This window comes from Mytilus edulis, chromosome 3, assembly GCF_963676685.1.
Source record: "Mytilus edulis chromosome 3, xbMytEdul2.2, whole genome shotgun sequence".
NCBI lineage: Eukaryota > Metazoa > Mollusca > Bivalvia > Mytilida > Mytilidae > Mytilus > Mytilus edulis.
The window spans coordinates 35,768,321-35,791,072 of NC_092346.1; the positions used below are offsets into that span (position 1 = coordinate 35,768,321).

At 32.7% G+C, this 22,752-nt stretch overlaps 2 protein-coding genes across 2 annotated transcripts; one reads left to right on the top strand and one right to left on the bottom strand.

The window, feature by feature from the left end:
* The first annotated feature begins 7 nt into the window (after positions 1-7).
* On the top strand, positions 8-7,030 carry LOC139516359 (uncharacterized). Its single transcript, XM_071306422.1, has 2 exons — positions 8-72; positions 2,662-7,030. Exon 2 carries the CDS (start codon positions 2,920-2,922, stop codon positions 4,237-4,239), a length of 1,320 nt encoding a protein of 439 aa, XP_071162523.1. The 5' UTR covers positions 8-72; positions 2,662-2,919; the 3' UTR covers positions 4,240-7,030.
* LOC139516358 (interferon-induced protein 44-like) lies at positions 7,021-19,533 on the bottom strand. Its single transcript, XM_071306420.1, has 7 exons — positions 19,471-19,533; positions 17,803-18,333; positions 17,453-17,514; positions 14,704-14,901; positions 10,085-10,231; positions 9,694-9,865; positions 7,021-7,497 (listed from the first exon to the last, which is right to left on the bottom strand). The coding sequence occupies exons 2-7, from the start codon at positions 18,323-18,325 to the stop codon at positions 7,187-7,189; spliced, it is 1,413 nt and encodes a 470-aa protein (XP_071162521.1). The 5' UTR covers positions 18,326-18,333; positions 19,471-19,533; the 3' UTR covers positions 7,021-7,186.
* Between the last annotated feature and the right edge of the window lie 3,219 nt (positions 19,534-22,752).

A 22,752-nucleotide genomic window follows, 5' to 3' on the forward strand; every position in this document is an offset into this window, starting at 1 on the left:
CGGTATTTGTTATTCAACTCACGCGAGAAATGACGTTGCAGAGCAAGTCTTTTCCCAAGTGATAATCTGTTGGTAGGTGCCTCGGGTAGGTGCATATTTAATTGCATGCTTATTGTATTTATTAAGAAGCTTCAAATATCTCTGATATAGTATTATATATTTTTTTCTAATTTTACAATATTATCACTGCTTATAAGTTTGTATTCTACTTCCTTAATTTGGATTAAACAAATATCTGCTGGCTGGTATTTAATTTGTAGTTATTTCTGTCAATATCGTTAAAAAAACCAAACATGAGAAATAGGGTATAGGAAATAATAAGAAATGGTTTGTTTTTATAGTGATTAAGATTTATAACACAATGTTGACTGCTGTATCTCTATTTTTGACATTTTGAGATATTATGTCTATTTGTTTTGTTCACACATCATTATTAATGTTATGGAATTTTATGCAAGTGTCATATAAGTTAGAGGATTAGCTAGATAAAAACCAGATTTAATACACTATTTTCTACATTGGCAAATGTCCTGTAACAAGTCAGGAATATGGCAGTTGGTATGAAATGTGTAATGGCGTTTCTGTTTGTTTTACAGAATAAGCATATGAGGCATTGTTTTAGTCTTTGCATGCTATAAAACGAAAGGGAGGAGTATTACCCAAAATTATTAGGCATTGTTCTTAAATTTGTTGAAAGAATTTAGTACTTTTGTACATGCTATAACTTGTGTAATGCAAAAATACAAGTTATAACATGTACAAAAGTACCTCATACATGTTATAGCCTGTACAAAATAATGCCTCATATGCTTATTCTGTAAAAGCAAGGGAGAGCTGATATAGTTTCCATTGGACCAAGTTTCATCATCAATATCTTTGAATCTACTCTTCACTATTTTTGGCCTTCAGCTTGACTTATGTAAATTTATAACTCATTTAAAAAAAAAAACTATAAGATCATTGCATAAAGCGAATGTCATTTTGATGTTTTAAATATATATTTTCTACTTTGAAAGCATGTATTTGAGGCCTTTGGATGTTGTCTGCTCCATGTGCGGGTTGTTGTCTTTTAGACACATACCCCTTTTCCAGAATTTTACTATTGCCTTCAAAGTGGACATTCACAATTATAATTCATCAAATAAAGATATGTCCATAGATAGTCATAAGAGGATCATAAGACATGTCCTAAGAAATATCTTATGACAGGTCTTAGGAATGCTTCGTAATACCAACCTCTGGGAATTAACTGTAGCAAAACAAGACAAAACACACTAACATGAATGAATAATGAAATAGTTATGAAAATATTATTGAGGTTTATAACTTCTGTTGCAATAATAGAATCATATCCTTATTTTTCGATTTTGTACAAGTTAAAACCATTTAAAAGCAATATTTTGTACATGTACGAGGTACTTTTGTATTATACAAGTTCTAACATGTACAATATTTGTGTACAGGTTATAACCTGTACAAAATTGCAACTTGTACGCGACATATATACAACTCGTCTAAACATCAACCCACCAATGTTAGATCTGTAAATTTGCTTTCGTAAATTTTTGTTTCTTCCCTCGCCGGAATTCGAACCCATGCTTCTGTGACATATATATGTATATATATATATATATATATATCTTATACAATAGTTATACAATTGTTAACAGTATTTAATTTGTAGAATTAATGAAACACAAAAAAATTCCAAAACCCAAAATTAAAATACTTATGCAATTTGTTACAATTGTAATATTTTAATGTTTTGTAAATATTGACCTCTAGTTAATTTGGCTTTATAACTGTTTATTTGTGTACAGAGAAAATTAAAGACGCAAGGATAATTTGACAAATGGCTTGTTTTATTATCTGCAGTTAAAGTTGAGCTGTCAGATGTAATTAAGACAAATACTGATGTATTGGGGTGTAGGATAATAAAATTAGTTATGCCCATTTTGTTTGTCTAGAGGTGAAGTAATTAAATTTTATGATAAAGGTCAGTTGGTCAAGTAACTTGCCATGGGAGATGGTGTATCAGCTTTGATACTGTAAGGATGTGTATTTCTTGAAATCTTGAATCAGATAGATTCTGAGGGACTTGTATTTAAAGTTTGAATGTTTAATCTTTGTAGCTAACTTTGTCAATGTGTCTGATATAATGTACATTTGTGAATAAACTTGTTAATATATAACGTATTATTTAGTTACTGGGAATTTACCACAGGAAATTGTGCCATAGATGGCTATGTCCGTCTGTATGTAGCGGTGTTAACCTCCCCTCGGTCACGTTACACAATAGATGTTAATGAAACGTGAATAAAAAGATTATCAATATTGAAAGATGCATTTTTTTTTTAAATATACTGAACACATTGATGTCTTCATTTTATTAGGTTCAAATTCCTTTTATCAAAACAATTAACAAAACTATATAACTAAGAAGCCATTAATATAAGTCAATGAAAAAAGCATTTCATAATTTCGTAACTGCTAAGGGCTTCATTGGATTTGCCTTCATTCAAAACTCCTATCATAATAAAGTCAGTGGTGTATAAAAAGTAGGAACTTTTATATTTAAACTCATAAGTAGTGTAATTACCTGCAATTACATATGAACAAATGAAAATAAAAATAACTTTAGATTTTTTTTCTCTTGTAAAGGTCAAATGTATTAAGAAATGGCTTCGTCAATTCCATGTGGACCCTGTAATCATGATAGCGTAAACAAGAATGCAGAAAAATGGTGCACCGATTGCAACGAAGGGTTTTGTAATGTATGCGAAAAGGCACATACATCAATGAAAATATCGAGGGACCATAATTTGATCCCCATTGGAGACTACCGTGAAATTGAAAATATAAATGTTGATTTAGAGTGCCAGGAGCACGGATTAAAACTTGAGATGTATTGTACAAAACATGAAAAGGCTATTTGTATGCTTTCCAGCAATGCACAAAGGTTGTTCCGATGCCATTATTCCTCTAGCTGAAGCTGCGAAAAATGCGAAAACATCGACTGCTTTTACTGACTTGGAGCATGCTATCAACCACACATTGGATCACATAGAAATATGTGTTAGGGATCGCGAGGCAGCTGCAAAAAGAATTGAAACGCAAGAAATTGCAATAAAGAAAATTATTTCCGATACGCGGGAGAATATTGATAAACATTTAGATGATTTGGAAAGAAAATTATTGAATGAGTTGTCAACAGCATATTCATCTTGTAAGTCAAAATATGGAAAGTTTAAAAACCAACTTGATAAACTTGAAAAAGAAATACAACGTCTCAAGGGACAAACATCTCAACTAAAGCGTTTTGCCCCAAACCTACAGATATTCTTAAGAACACATCAGATGACTAAAGAGGTGCAAGACGAAGTAAAAGTCATACAAGAAGCCATCTGGTCCGTTAAGAATTATAATATAGAAATCCAATTACAGCAAGAGATTACTTCATTATTAAAGGATGTCAAAAGCTTTGCTACGATAGAAGTTGATGAAAGTACCATCAGTTGCCCATTTACGGATGCAAAAATTGATCAAGCCCAAATACAAGTAAAATCTAGGAGATCTTGGACAAAGCTACAGTTGAAAAAGAAGTTCGCAATTAAGGAAGAAGCAAAAGGCATAATGATTTTAGGATGTACAATTTTGGCAAATGGTAACTTATTGATTGCAGACAATAGTGGGCAGAATGTACTAATGGAATATAACGTAGACGGACATTATATTCGTGATGTACCCGTCTCTGCATCACCATGGGATCTGACAGTAATAGATACCGACAAAATTGCCGTTTCTTATAATTCTCTTAAAAACGTCGAGGTTATAGATATGAAAAGAATGATAGTTTTGAAAAATGTGAAATTTGAAAACAATTGTTATGGAATATCAAACAATGATGGAAAGATTTGTGTTGTCGTTGGAAATAAAGAAATAGTTGTGCTGAATATAGAAGGAACTATACTTAATACAATCAAGTTAGAACCAAATCGGACGGTTTACGATATCGCAATGACTAAAGACAGAATCTACTACACAGACATGGCTGAGAACACTGTTTACTGTTGTAGTACAAACGAAAAGAAAGTATGGAGTTTCAGGGATACAAACTCACTTGTTGTACCATCTGGAATATCCGTTGATCGTGACCAAAACGTGATTGTTTTGGGTTTAAGCTCTTATAACCTTCTGGTGTTACAAAATGAAAGGGAAAATCAGCAAAACATTACTTAATAATACCGACGGTCTAGACCAACCCTCAAGTGTATGCTACAAGAAGGAAAATAACATGTTTCTGGTGTGCAACCAAAAGAATGAAGATGCTTTTTTATTCAATGTTATTTAGTTGCAATGCCTTTTATTAAGTCTGACGATTCAACGTTAAAATAACTGTGATCTCGAACAAAGATTTTGATAATCATTCGACTTATTTTCTAAACAGTTAGAATGTTGTAAATATAAAGGGATATGACTGACAAAATCGCGGAAATGAATGATCGCATCGTCTTCATTGACAAATTTCATCTTGTTCACGTACAAATTTAAAGATTTCTTACCACTTTAATTCTGATTGAAAAATTAGTGTTTGAAGATGTTGAATTTAATGACAAAACGAGGGTCTGAATTTAAAGATTCTAGCGTTGTTTTTTTTCCATCTGTACAACCTTCTAAGCATGACCTAAAACGAAAGATTGGGATAGTGTATAAAAACCTTGTACGTTTAGATTACGTTATATGGTTCAATCATGATGTTTGGTCATTCAAAACTCAATATTTGTAAGAAATGTTAAATCATAACTTCATTGAGATAGATTACCGACATTAAACTAAAACCTCCTGATTGCACTTGTGCTAGTTCCCTATTCACATATAATCCAGCTGGCCACGTTATTACCGGTGACCTCAACATTGTTAATAACACATTTTCTACGAAATGTGTTATCGAAAGGTCCGAAATATCGTGAGCCTAAATTCATCAATTGGAAATACAACTTTAAAATTTTGATGGATTCAGACGAGGATTATGACAGGCAATGGGCTAAGCGCGAGAAGGAAGACGTAGACACTCTTTCCGTATGGATCAAGGCAGTGAGGTCGTTTATACAAATCAGAATTAAGAAACTGAATGAGTTTATCAATGCCCATGCTACGTCAATCTTTCAAGACCCAAATGTTGCAAAACACCTATCCTACCTCCATGACAAGTATGTTGTTGTCCCGCAGATAAAGCCCCAGACAACATCGTTTTTGTGTGTAAAACTCATTACATTAACTGCTTTATCAACGAACTAGGTATTGACAATTCACTTGGAAACTCAACATATACCCTCACGACACTTACCAAAGAGGAAATCTTGGATAATCATAGGTCTGTTCTATGTTCCTTTGGAATTTCAATCAAAGATAAAGAACTGGATCTTCCATCACTGTATTGGATACCTAAACTACATAAGTGTCCTTACAAACAACGGTATATTGCTGGGTCTTCTAAGTGCTCCACGAAACTTCTTTCTTAATTATTAACATTTATTTTATCAGCAATCAAAGACAGGCTTCAAAGTTATTGTGAAACTGCATATTCTAGAGGTGGCGTGAATCAGATGTTGATACTTAAAAATTCCAAAGATCTTTTAGAGTACGTACAATATAACTCTCTTTCATCTTGTAACAGTATTAAAACATTTGACTTTTCTACTCTTTACACAAGTATTCCACATTTCAAACTAAAAGACAAATTGAAAGAGTTGGAATTGCTTTGCTTCATAAAAAAGAATGGCCGCCGTAGATACAAGTATCTTGTCTAAGGGAGGGATAAATCCTACTTTTTAAAGGACCACTTTGATTCAAACAAAAAATTCTCTGAAACTTATATTATCAAGATGCTTGATTTCTTGATTGACAACATGTTTGTTTCGTTCGGAGGACGTGTTTTTCAACAGACTGTCGGCATTCCAATGGGAACAAACTGTGCCCCTGTACTTGCCGATTTGTTTCTTTATTATTATGACTTCATGTAGGAACTTCTTAGGAAGAAAGATAAGAATTAGCAAAATCCTTTAACTCTACTTTCCGCTATATAGAGGATGTTCTTTCACTAAATAATTCAAAATTTGGTGACTATGTGGAACGCATCTATCCCATCGAACTAGAGATAAAGGATACTACAGATACAGTTAAGTCAGCCTCATATCTTGACTTACATCTAATTGACAATGAGGGTTGGTTGAAAACAAAACTTTACGACAAAAGAGATGATTTCAGCTTTCCAATTGAGAACTTTCCATTTCTAAGTAGCAACATCCCAGCAGCACCTGCATACGGAGTATATATCTCCCAATGGATACGATATTCCCGTGCTTGCATGTCCTATCATGATTTTCTCGATATAGGGTTGCTGCATACAAGGAAGCTATTAAACCAAGAGTTCCAAATGGTGAAGTTGAAATTATCCATTTGTAAATTTTACGGACGCCATCACGAGTTGGTTGACCGTTATGGAATAACCGTTTCACAAATGATATCGAATATGTTACTTACGTCGTACTACAATCCCTTTCCCTTTCATGAATGTGAACTACCGTAATAGACTATTTACCGGATTTATTATTACATAAGCAACACGACGAGTGCCCCATGTGGAGCAGGATCTGCCTACCCTTCCGGATCACCTGAGATCACCCTTAGTTTTTAGTGGGGTTCGTGTTGTTTATTCTTTAGTTTTCTATGTTGTGTCATGTGTACTATTATTTGTCTCTTTGTCTTTTTCATAATAAGCCATGGCGTTGTCAGTTTGTTTTAGATTTATGAGTTTGACTGTCTCTTTGGTATCTGTCGTCCCTCTTCTGTGAAGAACGATCTAATTTCACCTTTTCAGTTGCAAACTTCAAATTTTCTCAACAGTAACAGTCCATCCGCTCCATCGTATGGCATTGCATTAATAAATATATTTGTTAATACATTAAGCCCGTACCTATTGACATACATACATATTTTTGTTAATACGTAACGCATGTGCATGTTGATACTAAACGGACTTTATTGAATAAAGGCAACAACACCATACAGTTGTTCAATAGTTATAAATCAATTAAGCGAAAACGAATCCGGGTTACATATTAAAAAAGAGGGAAACACACATCAACTGTTAGAGGAAAAATAACGAAACAACAGAATTGATTAACTATTCTCTGATGTTCATCTTTTGAAGTTTTCCATCTTCAATTTGGTCAAGGTAATTAGACATAAAGTCGTCTGCAGAATTAAATATTTGCTGCAAGGTTAACAAGGTCAGGATATTCAATTTTTCATTAAGTTCAATTTCTGATTCGTAATTCTTAATTGGTAGGATATGAGATCTTGGCAGTCCCAATATCTGTGAAACTCCATCTACAGTTTCTTGTACAGCAGGACTGATGAAAACTTGAGATATATCCTCATGTATCGCCTCACATAGTTTGTCTATTTTAGTAAGTAATACAATCTGTGGTATGCCTGAAAAGGTTCAAAAGGATATTTTGATAGCCTCTACATCTAATTTTAGTTTACGTGCTAACCCACAACTTATACACCATGAGCTCATACATATTATAATTTAAGTAAGCATTGAACTGAACATATTCGACACAATTTAATCTAGATCTATTGCAAAACTAGGTACCAAGATTATAATTTAGTACGCCATACGCGCGTTCGTCTACATAAGACTCATCAGTGAAGCTCATCAAAATATTGATAAACCAAACAGGTACAAAGTTGAAGAGCATTGAGGATCCAAAATTCCAAAAAGTTGGGCCAAATATGGCTAAGGTAATATATGCCTGGGATAAGAAAATTCTTTTTTTTTCGAAAAATTAAAAGTTTTGTAAACATGAAATTTATAAAAATGACCACATAAATGATATTCATGTCAACACCAAAGTGTTGAATACTGGGCTGGTGATACCCTCGGGGACGAAACGTCCACCAGCAGTGACATCGCCCCAGTGGTGTAAATAGTTACCAAAGGTACCAGGATAATAATTTAGTACGTCAGACGCGCGTTTCGTCTACATACGACTCATTAGTGACGCTCATCAAAATATTTATAAGCCAAACAAGTACAAAGTTGAAGAGCATTGAGGATCCAAAATTCCAAAAAGTTGTGCCAAATACGGCTAAGGTAATCTATGCCTGGGATAAGAAACTTAGTTTTTCGAAGAATTAAAAGTTTTGTAAACATGAAACTTATAAAAATGACCACTTAAATGATATTCATGTCAACACCAAAGTGTTGACTATTGGGCTGGTGATACCCTCGAATTTCGATTATGTTTTTTTATATTTTCTACTTTTCATCGTATTTATTACTGTCAACATTAACATAATGAAAAAAAAGAAGAGATAAGAACAAAAGGATCACATATTATCAGAGGTACGAGATGCATTTTTTTTATAAGAACACAAAATAATCACACATAAAAGAAAACGAATTGTAAGATAACGAATATTAGGTTTTTCTTTCGTTTTGCTTATGTTAAAATTCTAAGTACCATTGGATTCAATAAACGTGAAATATATTGTTTTATGCGGATGTCAAAAAACACGAAAGATCAAAGAAATTTGTAATTTATGTCACATCATTGCCATCAATGTAACAGTAAGATATTAAGACTAATGAATAAATTAAAAACAACTTCTATTTCTGGTTTTATGAATTAATACAAAGAAGGTCGGTGAAAGTCTCCGGTGTATCAAAGTCCGATATTGCTACAAGGACCTCTTTTGTTCTAGGTTTGTGTGTTCCATTGGATTTACCGCTTGATATTGTCAGCTTAGTAGTTCAAAAGTAAGGAGAGATGTACAAAAAATGTTAATATACAGAACACCGATCTAATCAATAAATGTGAATAGTTTTTCATTTTCTAAAAACGTCGACTTTTTGTATAATTTCCGTTTAAAGAGTAGAAAATCTCATCTTTTAAATAATCATTGTTAAACAAAACGCATTGATAATGATATACTTTGTCATATGTATTACTAGTCATATAAAAACACGTATTCTGTAAGAACAAATCTTTGTGAAACAGATCTCTTCTATTTTAAACTTATCAGTGTCATAACATTATACCTGGAGCAGCACTGAAATAGTCTTATGCAAATATGGTTGCCTAAATGAGGCTTTAGTACCTTTGAACTTTCCTGATGAAGGTTAATCCAGAAAAGCGCCTCGGACGCATTAAATTTATCACGTGTTGTTTTCCTTTTTTAATCATGGTTTAAATAGGCAATAATATTAAGCAATATCCAGCTGCAATATCATAAGTTGAGATCTTTGATAGAGTTTTCTGGTATACTATTATATGTGATAAATCTAAGCATGTTGTTTAATATTTTACTGAAAGGAGATTATTCAGACTTTCTGTTATTAATGCCCCGAATAATAAACTTTCATTAACATATATGTATCAATGTAAATATAACGGAATTTGATGAGATTGTCATCAAAGTGAGAGGGTTAGCGCTATAAAACCAGGTTTAATCCACCATTTTCTACATTTGAAAATGCCTGTACCAAGTCAGGAATATGACAGTTCTTGTCAACTCGTTTTTGATGCGTTGTTATTTTATTTTGCCATGTGATTATGGACTTTCCAAATTGATTTTCCTCCAAGTTCAGTATTTTTTGTGATTTTACGTTTTTTAAAATACCTCTTTGGTTCATGTGAGTTTGAAAACCTTTCGTCTTTTCTATCACCTTCTGCGGCATATCGTCAACAGTGCTGCCATCTATGACAAACACAACACAGTGTATTTTATCAGCTAATTTTGGAGTAGCAACAAAGCCTGTTATATCAGGTGTAACTGGCGCTGATGGATTGAACTATAACAAACAATAGTTACTAATTCCGTTTATAATATATTTCTTTGAAATCTTATGGAAAAAGAACATTAAATATTCCTTTTTTTTGTTATTATCATTTTATGAATTATCACTGATATGGTCAGAATTATGAATTAACTGTTTACAAAAACTTACAAAATTTTTGAAATACTAAGGCTTATCTACCTCAGAAATAGATTGCCTAGTCTGTATAAATACCTGGAATCCATCGGTTAAATTACCGTCGAGAAGACAGCACAGTGTATGATCATCAATCCCGTGATCACCTTCCAGTCCTCTTGTATCATGTAGTCTTAAATTCAATGGATTCCCGGATACATCATTTCTTATTTGGTACATTCGGTACTAAGAAAAAAATCACAATGTGTGATTTGATTATATATATGTTGTGTACAAATTGTAATGTTGTAATGTTGTACAAATTATAGTTTGTACATATACTACAGTCTATTTTTTCGTGACCTTTAGTCATAGAGTTCCAGTTGTTACTATGTTGTTAAACATTCAAAGCTTACAAATGTATTTTTGTAAGAATTTCTAAGATTACCAAATTAAGCACTTTAGACGCACCTAACTTATACTGTTAAGTTCATTTTATCGGTATCATAAACCATAGGAAAAATGTAATTCATAATTTTAATAAGAAAGGCAATTGTTAATTTTCCTACAAATCTGTATTTTACGCATTTATATTAGTTTGAGGATCAATTATTCTTATAATTTTTTCAAATGTGCAAATGCTATATCACTCAACACACTATTGATAGCTGCTATATTATTCATACACGCTTAATTCAGGGAAGGAATAATTCTCTTGAATAAATTGCACCCTTTTTAAATCGTTCTACGTTCTTAATCGAATTTAAAGTATAACATTTTTACTTTTATAAAGTGTGACTTGGATGGAGAGTTGTCTCATTGGCACTCATGTCTCATCTTCTTATATCTATACACATTTGTCTTATTCTCATGTATTATGTATCATGTACATGCATATTAAGTGTTCAGATATTATTTTTAGACGATCATAGCATTGCATAGGTAAGATTCCAAAAACGTATAGAGAGCATAACAGAGCCCAACCTTCAATTGCGTTACAATTTTAATTTCTTTGAATTTCGCAGTAAAATTATTCGTCTTCATACAAGCATTTTTTCTCAACAAAACAGGATTTCAAACGTTTGCGGATTCAAATAAATGTCCCCGGTAGTGTCCGTTTTCTAACGGCGACCTGCCATAACTAAAAAGAAAAAGACAAACTGACATATAATAGTAAACAAGACACAACATAGAAAACTTAAGACCAAGCAACACGAATACCAACCAAAAAGTGGGGATGATCTCAGGTGCTACTGCACACGTGGCACAAATATTTGAAATTGCGTTATACGATTATTTCAATGACCCAATCGTGTCCTGTTCTGTGAAATGTTATGACAAAACCAGCTTGTCTACATTGACAAAATCGGGTCCTATAATTCCAACAAGGCCCATTTCTTTCGTTTCAAGCATATTAATACAAATATTGAGGTGCTCAAAGAGACAAATGTTGCAATTTTCATGTTATTATATTTCTTTCAATACCTTTATTTCTGTACGATGTACAGGAGAAATTAAACAAATTTAAGGTAAACTCAATTCATCGTTTAGAATTGCCTTTCACTTATTTCTCCGTTGATCTAATCAGGTATAGAAAACAAAATAGAAAACAGTTATTTTCTTCTATATCATAATAATATAAACATTACAAATGAATAAAGATCGATAAATCCTGCATTTTTTTTTATCTGTACTGGATATAAGATAACTTTTTTCCAGGTAGTCTAGACACAGTGAGCAAAGGGGGACGAAATATACCAGAAGGACAGTCACACTCAAAGATTGAAAATAAACTGACAACGCTATGGCTAAAAATAAAAGGACAAACAGACAAATGATAGTACAGAAGACACAACACAGAAAACTAAAGACTAAGCAACACGAACCCCACCAACAAATGGGGGTGATCTCAGGTGCTCCGGAAGAGCAAGCAGATTCTGCTCCTCATGTGGTACCCGTCGTGTTATTACAAATCCGGTAAATATTCTAATTCAGTAGGTAAAATTCGTGAAAAGGGATGGTATTGTAGTTACGACATAAGGAACATATCTGATATCATCTGTGAAACGGTTATTCCATATCGGTCAACCAACTCGTGATGGCGTTCGAAACATTTACGAAGGGATGATTTCAACTTCACAATTTTGAACTCTTGGTTTAAACCGTTCATTAAACTGATAAATATTCAGACAAAGACTTAAAAAACAATTTGGAAAACAATGTCAACCTGACATTTGCCTAGGAATGCTTATATAAATTCAGGAATGTTTCAAGCTTTTTGTATATATATATGTTTATTGTTGCCCTGTCTTTTGGTTATTTTTGTCAATGGGTTGCTATTTTGACGTATTACTAATTTTTCTTTTATTCATTATGATGAAATAAATGCTTTCATAAAGATAATAAGGTATTTTGGTGATATATCTATTTAACTTTATACTTGAAAGTACACTGATGTGTTTTTCCCCTTTTAAACTCTATATTGGATTTAGCTTGATTTGAAAACATACTTAAGGTAGGTCAGATCTGGTGTCGTTTTCTTATCCCCCCTTCATGGCATTCTGCATACATACTTTTTCGAATTTTTACCATTGATCATTCAATAATCAATAAAAAAATCAATGTCCGTTTATATATTTAGAAATAATTAAAGGGTCCGTGTTCTTTTTTTTAAATGAGCCATTGAAAATTTGGCAGGTAATGATTTTCTCTCGAAATTTCATACATCTGACATTGAAACCTTTTTTCTTTCAAAACAATGTAAAAATAAGATTTTCGAAAATGGCATTTTACACATACGTGTTTTTCAACAAACTGTCGTCATTCCAATGGGAACCAATTGTGCTCCTATTCTTGTCGACGTTTCTTCATTATTATGAGGCTGACTTCACACAGAAATTTCTAAGGATGAAAAATAAGAAGTTAGCAATATCCTTTAACTTTACTTTCCGCTATAAAGATGATGTTCTCTCACAAAATAATTCATAATTTGGTGACTATGTTGAACAAATCTATCCCATCGAACTAGAGATAAAGGATGAAAGAGATACGGCTTAGTCTGTCTCATATCTTGACTTACATCTAGAAATTAACAATGAGGGTCGGCTGCAAACACAACTTTACAACAAACGAGATGATTTCAGCTTTCCAATTATGCACTATATATTTCTATGTAGCAACATTCAAGCAGAGCCTGCATACGAAATATATATCCCCAATTGATACGATATTCCCGCGCCATTATCTCCTATCATGATTTCCTAAATAGAGGGTTGCTGCTCATAAGGAAGCAATTAAACCGAGAGTTCAAAATGTGAAGTTGAAATCATCCCTTCGTAAATGGACAGACGCCATCACGGTTGATTGTTATGGAATAAAATAGTAATCAAAGGTACCAGGATTATAATTTAATACACCAGACGCGCGTTCTGTCTACATAAGACTCATCAGTGACGCTCATGTCAAAACAGTTAAAAAGCCAAAAAAGTACAAGTTGAAGAGCATTGAGGACCTAAAATTCCCAAAAGTTATGCCAAATACGGGTAAGGTAATCTACTCCTGGGGTAAGAAAATCCTAAGTATTTCGAAAATTTCAAAGTTTTGTAAACAGCAAATTTATGAAAGTGACCATATAATTGATATTCATGTTAACACCGAAGTGAAATAACCGTTTTACAGATGATATCGGATATGTTTCTTACTACATTCTCCTTCCCTTTTCATAAATGTGACCTACCTAACTAGACTTTTTACCGGGTATGGAATAACATGAGCAACACGACGGGTACCACATGTTAATCTGCTTACCCTTCCGGAGCACCTGCGACCACTCCCAGTTTTTGGTGGGGTCCGTGTTGCTTATTCCTTTTCTCAGTTTTCTATGTTGTTTCTTGTTTACTATGTTTGTCTGGGTTTTTTTTATTTTTAGCCATCGCATTGTCATTTTATTTTTATTTATGAGTTTGACTGTTCCTCTGATATCTTTCGTTCCTCTTTTACACTTTATGTAATAGAATAATGAAAGGAAAAGTAGGAGTTAGTGGGAAAAACTTTTAATGACACTACATGAATAAAACCAGAGGATTCCGAATATCTTGCATCAAACTCTAAACCAAAAGGAGAGAACATCATAAAAATAACTGTGATTTCCATCATTTCAATGTGCTTAATATTTTAACCTCAAGTTTTTAAATTGGAAATAATGTTCATTGACCAAATAGTCTTCAACAGGAATTGATTATGGACCATTTAGACATTCCAGCTACCTTTACTTTGAAAAAAAAAACGAATTTCCTTTAAGAAAAAAGCGCATATCAAGTGTTCACTCATGTGTGTGTGCCTAAAGAACACTCTATGATTTAATCTCTTTCAGGGAAGCTGCGCACCAAAAGTTGAAAAAAAGGAGAAAAAAACATATATTTTGTGCATTCAATTGTAAAAAAGATGTAGGATACCGAATAGGCATCGTAAAACATAAGTCCAATAAAATAAGGACATACCATGGCCACAAATCAAAGCCACGAAGGACAAATAACAATAAAGCAAACATTACAAAAAAAAAACTATACCGAACAACATGATTCACGCCAAAAGGACCCAAAATGAACAACTTATAATATCTCAAAACATAAAAGAAAGCAGCTAGAGGCTTCTGTTTTACTAAAATTAAATAAAATAGTTATAAGATAATATAAATTCAATCTGTATTCAATACTCACAACAGTTGTTAAGCTATGCTCTGCATTACCACTACATGCCTGTCTAGATATATAGTTTATGAAGATTGAGTTTATGGTGTTGAAGAAACTTGTCTTCCCAGCTCCTACTTGTCCGACCAACAAAACACGTGCTTGTGGAACTTTTAATTCCGTTAAAGGTTTATATTTTTTTATCTTTTCCTTCAATTCCTCAAATAACTGTTATAAAACAATATATTATAAAAATAAAATTGAGAATGGAAATGGGGAATGTGCCAAAGAGACAACAGAAAAAAACAACAGCAGAAGATCACCAACAGGTCTTCAATGTAGCGAGAAATTCCCGCACCCGGATGCGTCTTTCAGCTGGCCCCTAAACAAATATATACTAGTTCAGTGATAATGAACGCCATACTAATTTCCAAATTGTACACAAGAAACTAAAATTAAAATAATACAAGACTAACAAAGGCAAGAGGCTCCTGACTTGGAACAGGCGCAAAAATGCGGCGGGGTTAAACATGTTTGTGAGATCTCAGCCCCCCCCCTTATACCTCTAGCCAATGTAGAAAGTAAACGCATAACAATACGCACATTAAAATTCAGTTCAAGAGAAGTCTGAGTCTGATGTCAGAAGATGTAACCAAAGAAAATAAACAAAATGACAATAATACATAAATAACAACAGACTACTAGCAGTTAACTGACATGCCAGCTCCAGACTTCAATTAAACTGACTGAAAGATTATAATTTCATCTTATGAACATCAGGCACAATCCTTCCCGTATATATATTGTATATATAAAAACGAAAATTAGGTATGATTGCCAATGAGACTACTCTCCACAACCACTTGACACCAAATGACACAGAAATTAACAACTATAGGTCACCGTAGTTTGTTTCCGATCGCGATAGTAAATAAAGCGTTGTGACAGTTAAAATAAACAACATATTGTGTCATAAAAAATGCAATGGAACTTTAATCACTATTTATCAATTTTAGATAATGATTTCGCGACTTTTAATAAAGGCAACAGTAGTAAACCGCTGTTCGAAATTCATAAATCGATTGGGAAAAAAACAAATTCGGGGTTTAACATGTTTAACCCCGCCACATTATTTATGTATGTGCCTGTCCCAAGTGAGGAGCCTGTAATTCAGTGGTTGTAGTTTGTTAATGTGTTACATATATGTTTTTTGTTCATTTTTTTGTACATAAATAAGGCCGTTAGTTTTCTTGTTTGAACTATTTTACATTGTTATATCGGGGCCTTTTATAGCTGACTATGCGGTATAGGCGTTGCTCATTGTTGAAGGCCGTACGGTGACCTATAGTTGTTAATGTCTGTGTCATTTTGGTCTTTTGTGGACAGTTGTCTCATTGGCAATCATACCACATCTTCTTTTTTATATTTACAAACTAAAACTGAGTTTTTAACATAGATAAAACAAGCATTGGTTCAATGTTTTTTCACAGTTGTGCAGGTTTTCAATGGAGAAGTGCTGTAAATGGTCACCGATTTGGTTAAAATTGACATACATCTTTCAACTGTAATGTTCATCATAAGTGAATTGAAAAATATGGCCGTGTTTACACCACAACATTTATTATGAGTACAGACAAATTGATATATCGAGGAAATCTTTAAGGCATGGAAGAAACTAGATATATAAAAGTTATATGTAATCTACGTTTCAGAAAATTAAGAACCTACCTGGATTTTTACGAGCTGTTTTTTCCAGTTTGCATAAGATAGCAAAATAAACAAACACACAAGTTTCATTTGATACGGTCCACTCAGTTACGTGAAATCACCTAATTTTTGCATATGTCTATTGTCCATTTGAATAAATACTACTCACAAAATGTATTATATAAGGGTAGCTTCTCAAAACTCTTTCTCAACTTAATTTATTACGGTACCTTCTGCAGGAATGAAGAAAAAAAAATGAATAGCAAAATCCAGAAAAGTTTATAATTTTCTGAAACATTAAATGCATTTAGAATTGAATCATCTAGTTCCTGCCATCCCTTAAAACTTTTGCAGGTGCATAAGTATGTCTGTACTGAAAGAAAAAATTGTGGTGTAAATACGGCCATATTATTCAAAAGGTTATGATGAAATGAAAATCAAAAACATTTTTGCTTGAAAGGGGCACCAGCTACGAGATATTTTACAATTCTAAAAGATGATTTTATTTTTGTTCATTCATTAAAGAAAGTAAAATGGTGAAATAGTAACTCACTTTTAGCAGCCAGTATGCTTCAATTTTGTCAAAATAAGCTCAGAAACATTGATGATTAATCATGTATTTGCAAGTTATAATTCAACCTCATTTAATCCTTATTCCTTATTTATTTTTATATCGCTTATATGACCATCGGAAGTTTCCGGAGGTTAACACGATGGTTTATTTGATGGGGTCTAAACTAAATACTCACGAAACGAAGTTACATATTCTCGAGTCCATGCCCTATTAATTGTGTATAAGACTTTTTATAATATGGATAATTTTTTTTAGATTGTAATACATGAGATATGAGAATTTGAGTCAAATCGGTGAAAACAAATTTGACAGCTAGTTCCCCTTTCATGGTGTAAAATAATATTAGGGTCACCGATCAAAATAATATCCTCGTAAATGTACTACCTAAATAAGCTAGTTGTTAGGCTGATGATTTCAAAGGAATTATTGAAACGTTGAAGTTCTAGTAAAGAACGAGTCAAATAAGCTATACTAAATATAGGAAGAACTATGTCTTACTTTTGTATTCCATTGCGGTGTTGTTCTCCAGGGTACTTCAAGAGGTGAATAGTTAGGTTTATCTGAGAGAGATAAATTAGATGATTATAGGGTGGGGATATATTAAAATAATAAATGTAATAACAAAGTTACTGATTTTTAATGTAAATAAATAAAGAAGATCAAAAAGCTGACAAAACCAAAATGCTCGACTATATCAACCAGAGGATCGACATGAAAATAACTGCCATGCCATAATCAGGACTTGTCAATGTTCCATACCCTATTTCACTTTTCATTCATATTTAGAAGTGTTTTATTCCAATCTTCCATAGCATCTTTCCTGTCTATATGTAAATGTTATGTCTTACCTTCTATCAAATAAACTTCCATATCTTTTATTTGCATGTGTCCATTTGTGAAGGAATCTGACGATTCTCCGTTTGTATTATATGAGTGTCCAAAATCAAATGTAGTGTTGAACTGAAAGTAATCATCTTTTGAAATGATGGTGTTTGTGAAAGACGGTAGATCATGACCACCTCCGAACGTAGGTCCTCTTGCTTTAGTATCATATATAGAGTATGACGTGATTTTGATAGGCAATTTTATTGGCCTCCAGTTTCCGTTTTGATAGAAGCGAAATATAAATGCACTCCCGTCATTCCGATAACCTTTAGTACTGACCCAACTAAGGGAGGTATATCCACCATACACTGAATGGCTAGTGTTGTACATAATAGTCACAGTTGGACCTTTGTTATCACACTTCATATGGAAGGTTGCAGAATCACAGCCGTCTCTAGTCGCTTTAAATATGCATCTGTATCTTTTATTCCCACCCAACCACTCGTTCATTTGTTTTTGTTCACCACTCTTGAATTTAACTGCCATGACCAAAACTGTGAAACAATATATAGAAAGTAACCAAATAATTGCTGTAAAGTTCTGATTTGTCGATGTTTACTAGTTTTTTTATAATGCGAAATACAAAATAGTGTACTTAAAACAGTTGATATTTTCAGTTTTAAATTGAATAACATTATTTTTTCAGTGTTATCTTTATTCATAAAGACAATGAGTAGACCATTGTGCTCAAAACTTAATTTGTGATAAATTTGTAGAGTTCGGGAATCGTATCGTGCTCAATTGTGACAATCAGGAACACAATAAATATTGATTGATTGAAAGAGCTTTTATTTTTGCAGGTTTGTACCGATTTTATTCTTATAAACAACATTTATGACGTGAAATTAACAGATCAAATGTAACAAGCCTGTTGTGCATTTTCGACATAAGTAATGAAAGCAACTAAAAAGTGTATGTATATGCAATTATACATCAAATAAGAAAGTCGATCAGACGTTTTCCAAAATGAAGTTTTAAATCCCTTTGAAATTGAAATGGTTATATTTTGAACGACTGATTTGCTTATAGAGACAAAAGGCAAGTGGGTGAAGAGTTAAACAAATAAAAACATGCACCGTAACAATATGGAATAAAATTCAGAATGGAAATGGAGAATTTGTCAAAGAGACAACAACCCGACCAAAGAGTAAACAACAGTCGAGGGCAACCAATCGGTCTTCAACACAGCGATACAATCCCGAACAGGTAGGTGGTCCTCAGCTGGCCTCTATATAAAAGTGTGTACTATATCAGTGAAAATGGACGTCACAATAAACTCCAAACATATAAATGAACTAAAATGTAAAAAAATATATACACTACTAACAGAGGCTTCAGACTTGAAACAGGCGCAAAAATGCAGTGGGATTAAACATGTTTTAACTAAATTGTTATATTTTTTTACTAACTTATTATATTCAAGTTCTTTTAAATCAATTACGTATTTCAACCTCGATCTGAACAAAATATCATACAAACGGGAAGTAAAATATGTCATTTGTTATTTAAAATTAACATGAGGAATGTAAACAAATTTGGAAAATTGAAGCACCGAAATCTGAACTATTTAAATATCTTTTTTCGAAAAAAATAACTTGTTAATTTCCATCTTTCATAATGCAAACTCTTACCTCGTAATAGTTTTAGAAATTCAACGTTTATATTCTGATCATTGATCGTTGTAAAGCAATATATAGTTTTATCAAAAACTTACTGAATCCAACAACCAAAGATTTTTTCTTTAAAATGTATACATCAAGGACCGAAAATTAAGAGTTAATCTGAACATTAAATCATGATAAAGTAATAGGCATATGCTTTGACAACTATCAATTTGGGTTATATCAATGGGTATACTGTACGAGATTAAATTGGGGAAAAAACGGTAAATTACATTTAATTAAGGCGTTGTTAGATCGTGTTGAAAAGCTCGTGTCTGCATGTGCGACCCTCCCTGTTTATAAGTGATACCCGTGACAAGAACTCAGTTTTACCAAATAAATTATGTTTGGAAAGATGGACTATATTATATTAAGAAACAAGTCTTTTTTCACCATAACTAATGTGTTATAACATAACATTATATCAGTATTGTGTACTTCCGTTCCAATATTGCACAGATTAACAAAATTCTTTTTACCTAACTTCTTTTAAAGAATCATTGGGATCAGCAGTATAACACAAACATAGACGGATTTACACTTTAAAATTGGAACACCCCGTACAAGACTGGTGTAAACGCTACTATTCAACATTCCGTAATGCAGGGGCAGTATTTAATCGTAGCGACAAACAAGAGAGCCAAATCTGATGATTTCAACAACATTGATATTGTATCTTCTTCCATGCACTGACATATGATTGACGGTTGTTAAAATGTTGATATTGCTGTTTTACTTTTTCCTAATTGTGAATTCCCACAATTGTTAACCGTAATTGATAAATCTTCCAGGAAAACCCGGTATCAGAATAAATCTAACATGCACTAACCATTCAGGATTTCATCAATATAAAACAATAAGGTAAAAAAAAACATATCCACAAAGAAACGCCGAACTAGATTCTTATGAAAGAGGGGAGAGGGATACCCGAGGGACATTCAAACTCCAAGATCGAACGAAAATAAACTGACACCGAAATGGCCAAAAAAACAAAACACCAAACGGACAAATAACGGACAGGATTGTTGTTATGACATAAGGAACATATCTGATATCATCTGTGAAGCGGATATTCAGTTATTATGAAGATGATATTAGCATTTTAGGGCTCTATTTAATACGATCACCATGACTTTGTTTTTGCCAAATCAATAACACTAATAAGAGAATATGAAGTTTAAGTAGATTGGAGTAAATGTGATCGTGACTTATTTACCTTTCTAAATTGTAATAATTTTGGAAGCGACAGAGGATATACCAAACGCTCCTGTTCTTTCTCACATTTGTTTTACTAATTGCCATTCTTCATAACATCCCAATTCATTTTATGAGAAACGCTAAACTCTAACCGTTTCATCCATTAAGACAGATCCGGATGAAAAATAACTCCCTAGATATCTCACAAAATGTGACGAACTAAATCCGAATATGCTCGTTACTTCCCCGATCAAGGTACCGTCAAATAGCTTAAACATGAACTAATGATTCATCCCGGCTAATACTTCGTTGGTTATTTATGTAATGGGATACAATAGTGCTTTAACACTATGGTTTAATGTGACAGCATTAACACCATGGAATGTATGAACCTTTTTTTCACAGAAAGATACAGTTTTAAATCTCAGCAATGAAGAACTAAGTAATGGTTTCATTTATGGTTTTATTCAAGATCATTTAAAAAACACCAAATCTACTGGTTTACCTAAATATTTCGACTAGATTGTCAGCTTGATCTTAAATTTTGTCTGCAGATGATTGTGTATAACATGGGGAAAATGAAAAGAAAAACATTACAAAGTGAATCAAATTCTTTATAATGTTATGATCTGAAGATCCATTCCAAATATTTAAGGTGTATTTTATAAAGTAAATCCACAAAAATACTGAACTCAGAGGGAAATTCAAAACGGAAAAATCGCTATGCAAATGGCAAAATCAAAAGCAACTTTCATATTCCCGACTTGGTAAAATCATTTTTTCCTCAAAAAGAATATGGTGGGTTAAACCTGGTTTTATAGCTATTTGGGTCCTCAGTGCTCTGCAATTTATACTTGTTCGGCTTTCAGTCTATTATGATCTGAGCGTCATAAATGAGTTTTGAGTAGATGAAACACGCGTCTGACGTATAAAATTATAAGCCTGGTACCTTTGATAACTATATTCATAAGTGTTTCCAGTTTCTCTTTTGTTTATATAGATTAGACCGTATGTTTTTTCGTTTGAATGGTTTTACACTAGTCATTTTTTCGGGACCTTTATTGCTTACTGTTCGGTTTGATCTAAGGCTCCATATTGAAGACCGTATTGTTGGAGATTATAAAATTAAATAAAAATGTATATCCTGGTTTCAATGTATATAATGGTTTGTAGTCTCATTTATACGATTAGTCCAAATCTACTTTTATTTATGAAAGTCAGTTTTCTTTTTCTTTTATTTTGTATCTCTGTCTTTTACATTGTTATCGGTATGTCTGAAGAAATATTTGTATATAGTACATGGAATCTTTCCAGAATATCTTAATTTTTCTCACTTTCTTTACTTCAAGTTTATACCTAAATGAAACATAATGTCGCCCTCTGTCGATACGACAGCTTGACAGTTGTTTGAAAAATCTGAGTTTACCTCAAGCACATTGTCACAACAGTTTTGGATGTACCAAATGTATTGACATTCATAATGGACATGCTTCTTAATTAATTAAGATTAGTCAGATCATTTTAAAACTAGTACTTTTGATTTGGTTTTAATTTTGCGTTTTTTGCAGTGTTTGCATAAATATGAATCCATTACAGTATAACACTTTGCCATAGACAAATAAGCAAATGAATTATTGTGTTACTTCAATGAATAAATCTTTTTCAACGATTAAGCAAAGAGTAGTTCATAAGTGTTTAAAGTTTCTCGTTTTTATATAGATTAGACCGTTGATTTTCCCGTTTGAATGGTCTTTAACTAGTAATTTTTTAGGCCATTTATAGCTAGCAGTCCGGTTTGAGCCAATGCTCCGTTTTGAAGACTGTATTTTGACCTGTAATGATTTACTTTTACGAATTGTGACTTGGATGGAGAGTTGTCTCTTAGACATTCATACCATATCTTCTTATATCTGCGTACTATAAAAAACCGACAATATAATAACATATAACAGGTAGAAACCAAGTTGAAATAGAACAAAAGAATCGAAGCTCTGTGTTAGAGAAGGCGATAAATACTAAATGTAATGTAAAAAAAATCCAAGGAGGGAGAACATA

Bases quoted from the DNA above. Each gene is read 5' to 3' on its own strand.
- LOC139516359 (XM_071306422.1), top strand. From the start codon at position 2,920: ATGAAAAGGCTATTTGTATGCTTTCCAGCAATGCACAAAGGTTGTTCC.
- LOC139516358 (XM_071306420.1), bottom strand. From the start codon at position 18,325: ATGGCAGTTAAATTCAAGAGTGGTGAACAAAAACAAATGAACGAGTGG. The intron at 14,902-17,452 runs GTAAGACATAGT...GTTTTATAACAG, and splicing joins CACCGCAATGGAATACAAAA to TTATTTGAGGAATTGAAGGA. The intron at 10,232-14,703 runs GTGAGTATTGAA...TTTTTTTCTTAG, and splicing joins AGCATAGCTTAACAACTGTT to TACCGAATGTACCAAATAAG.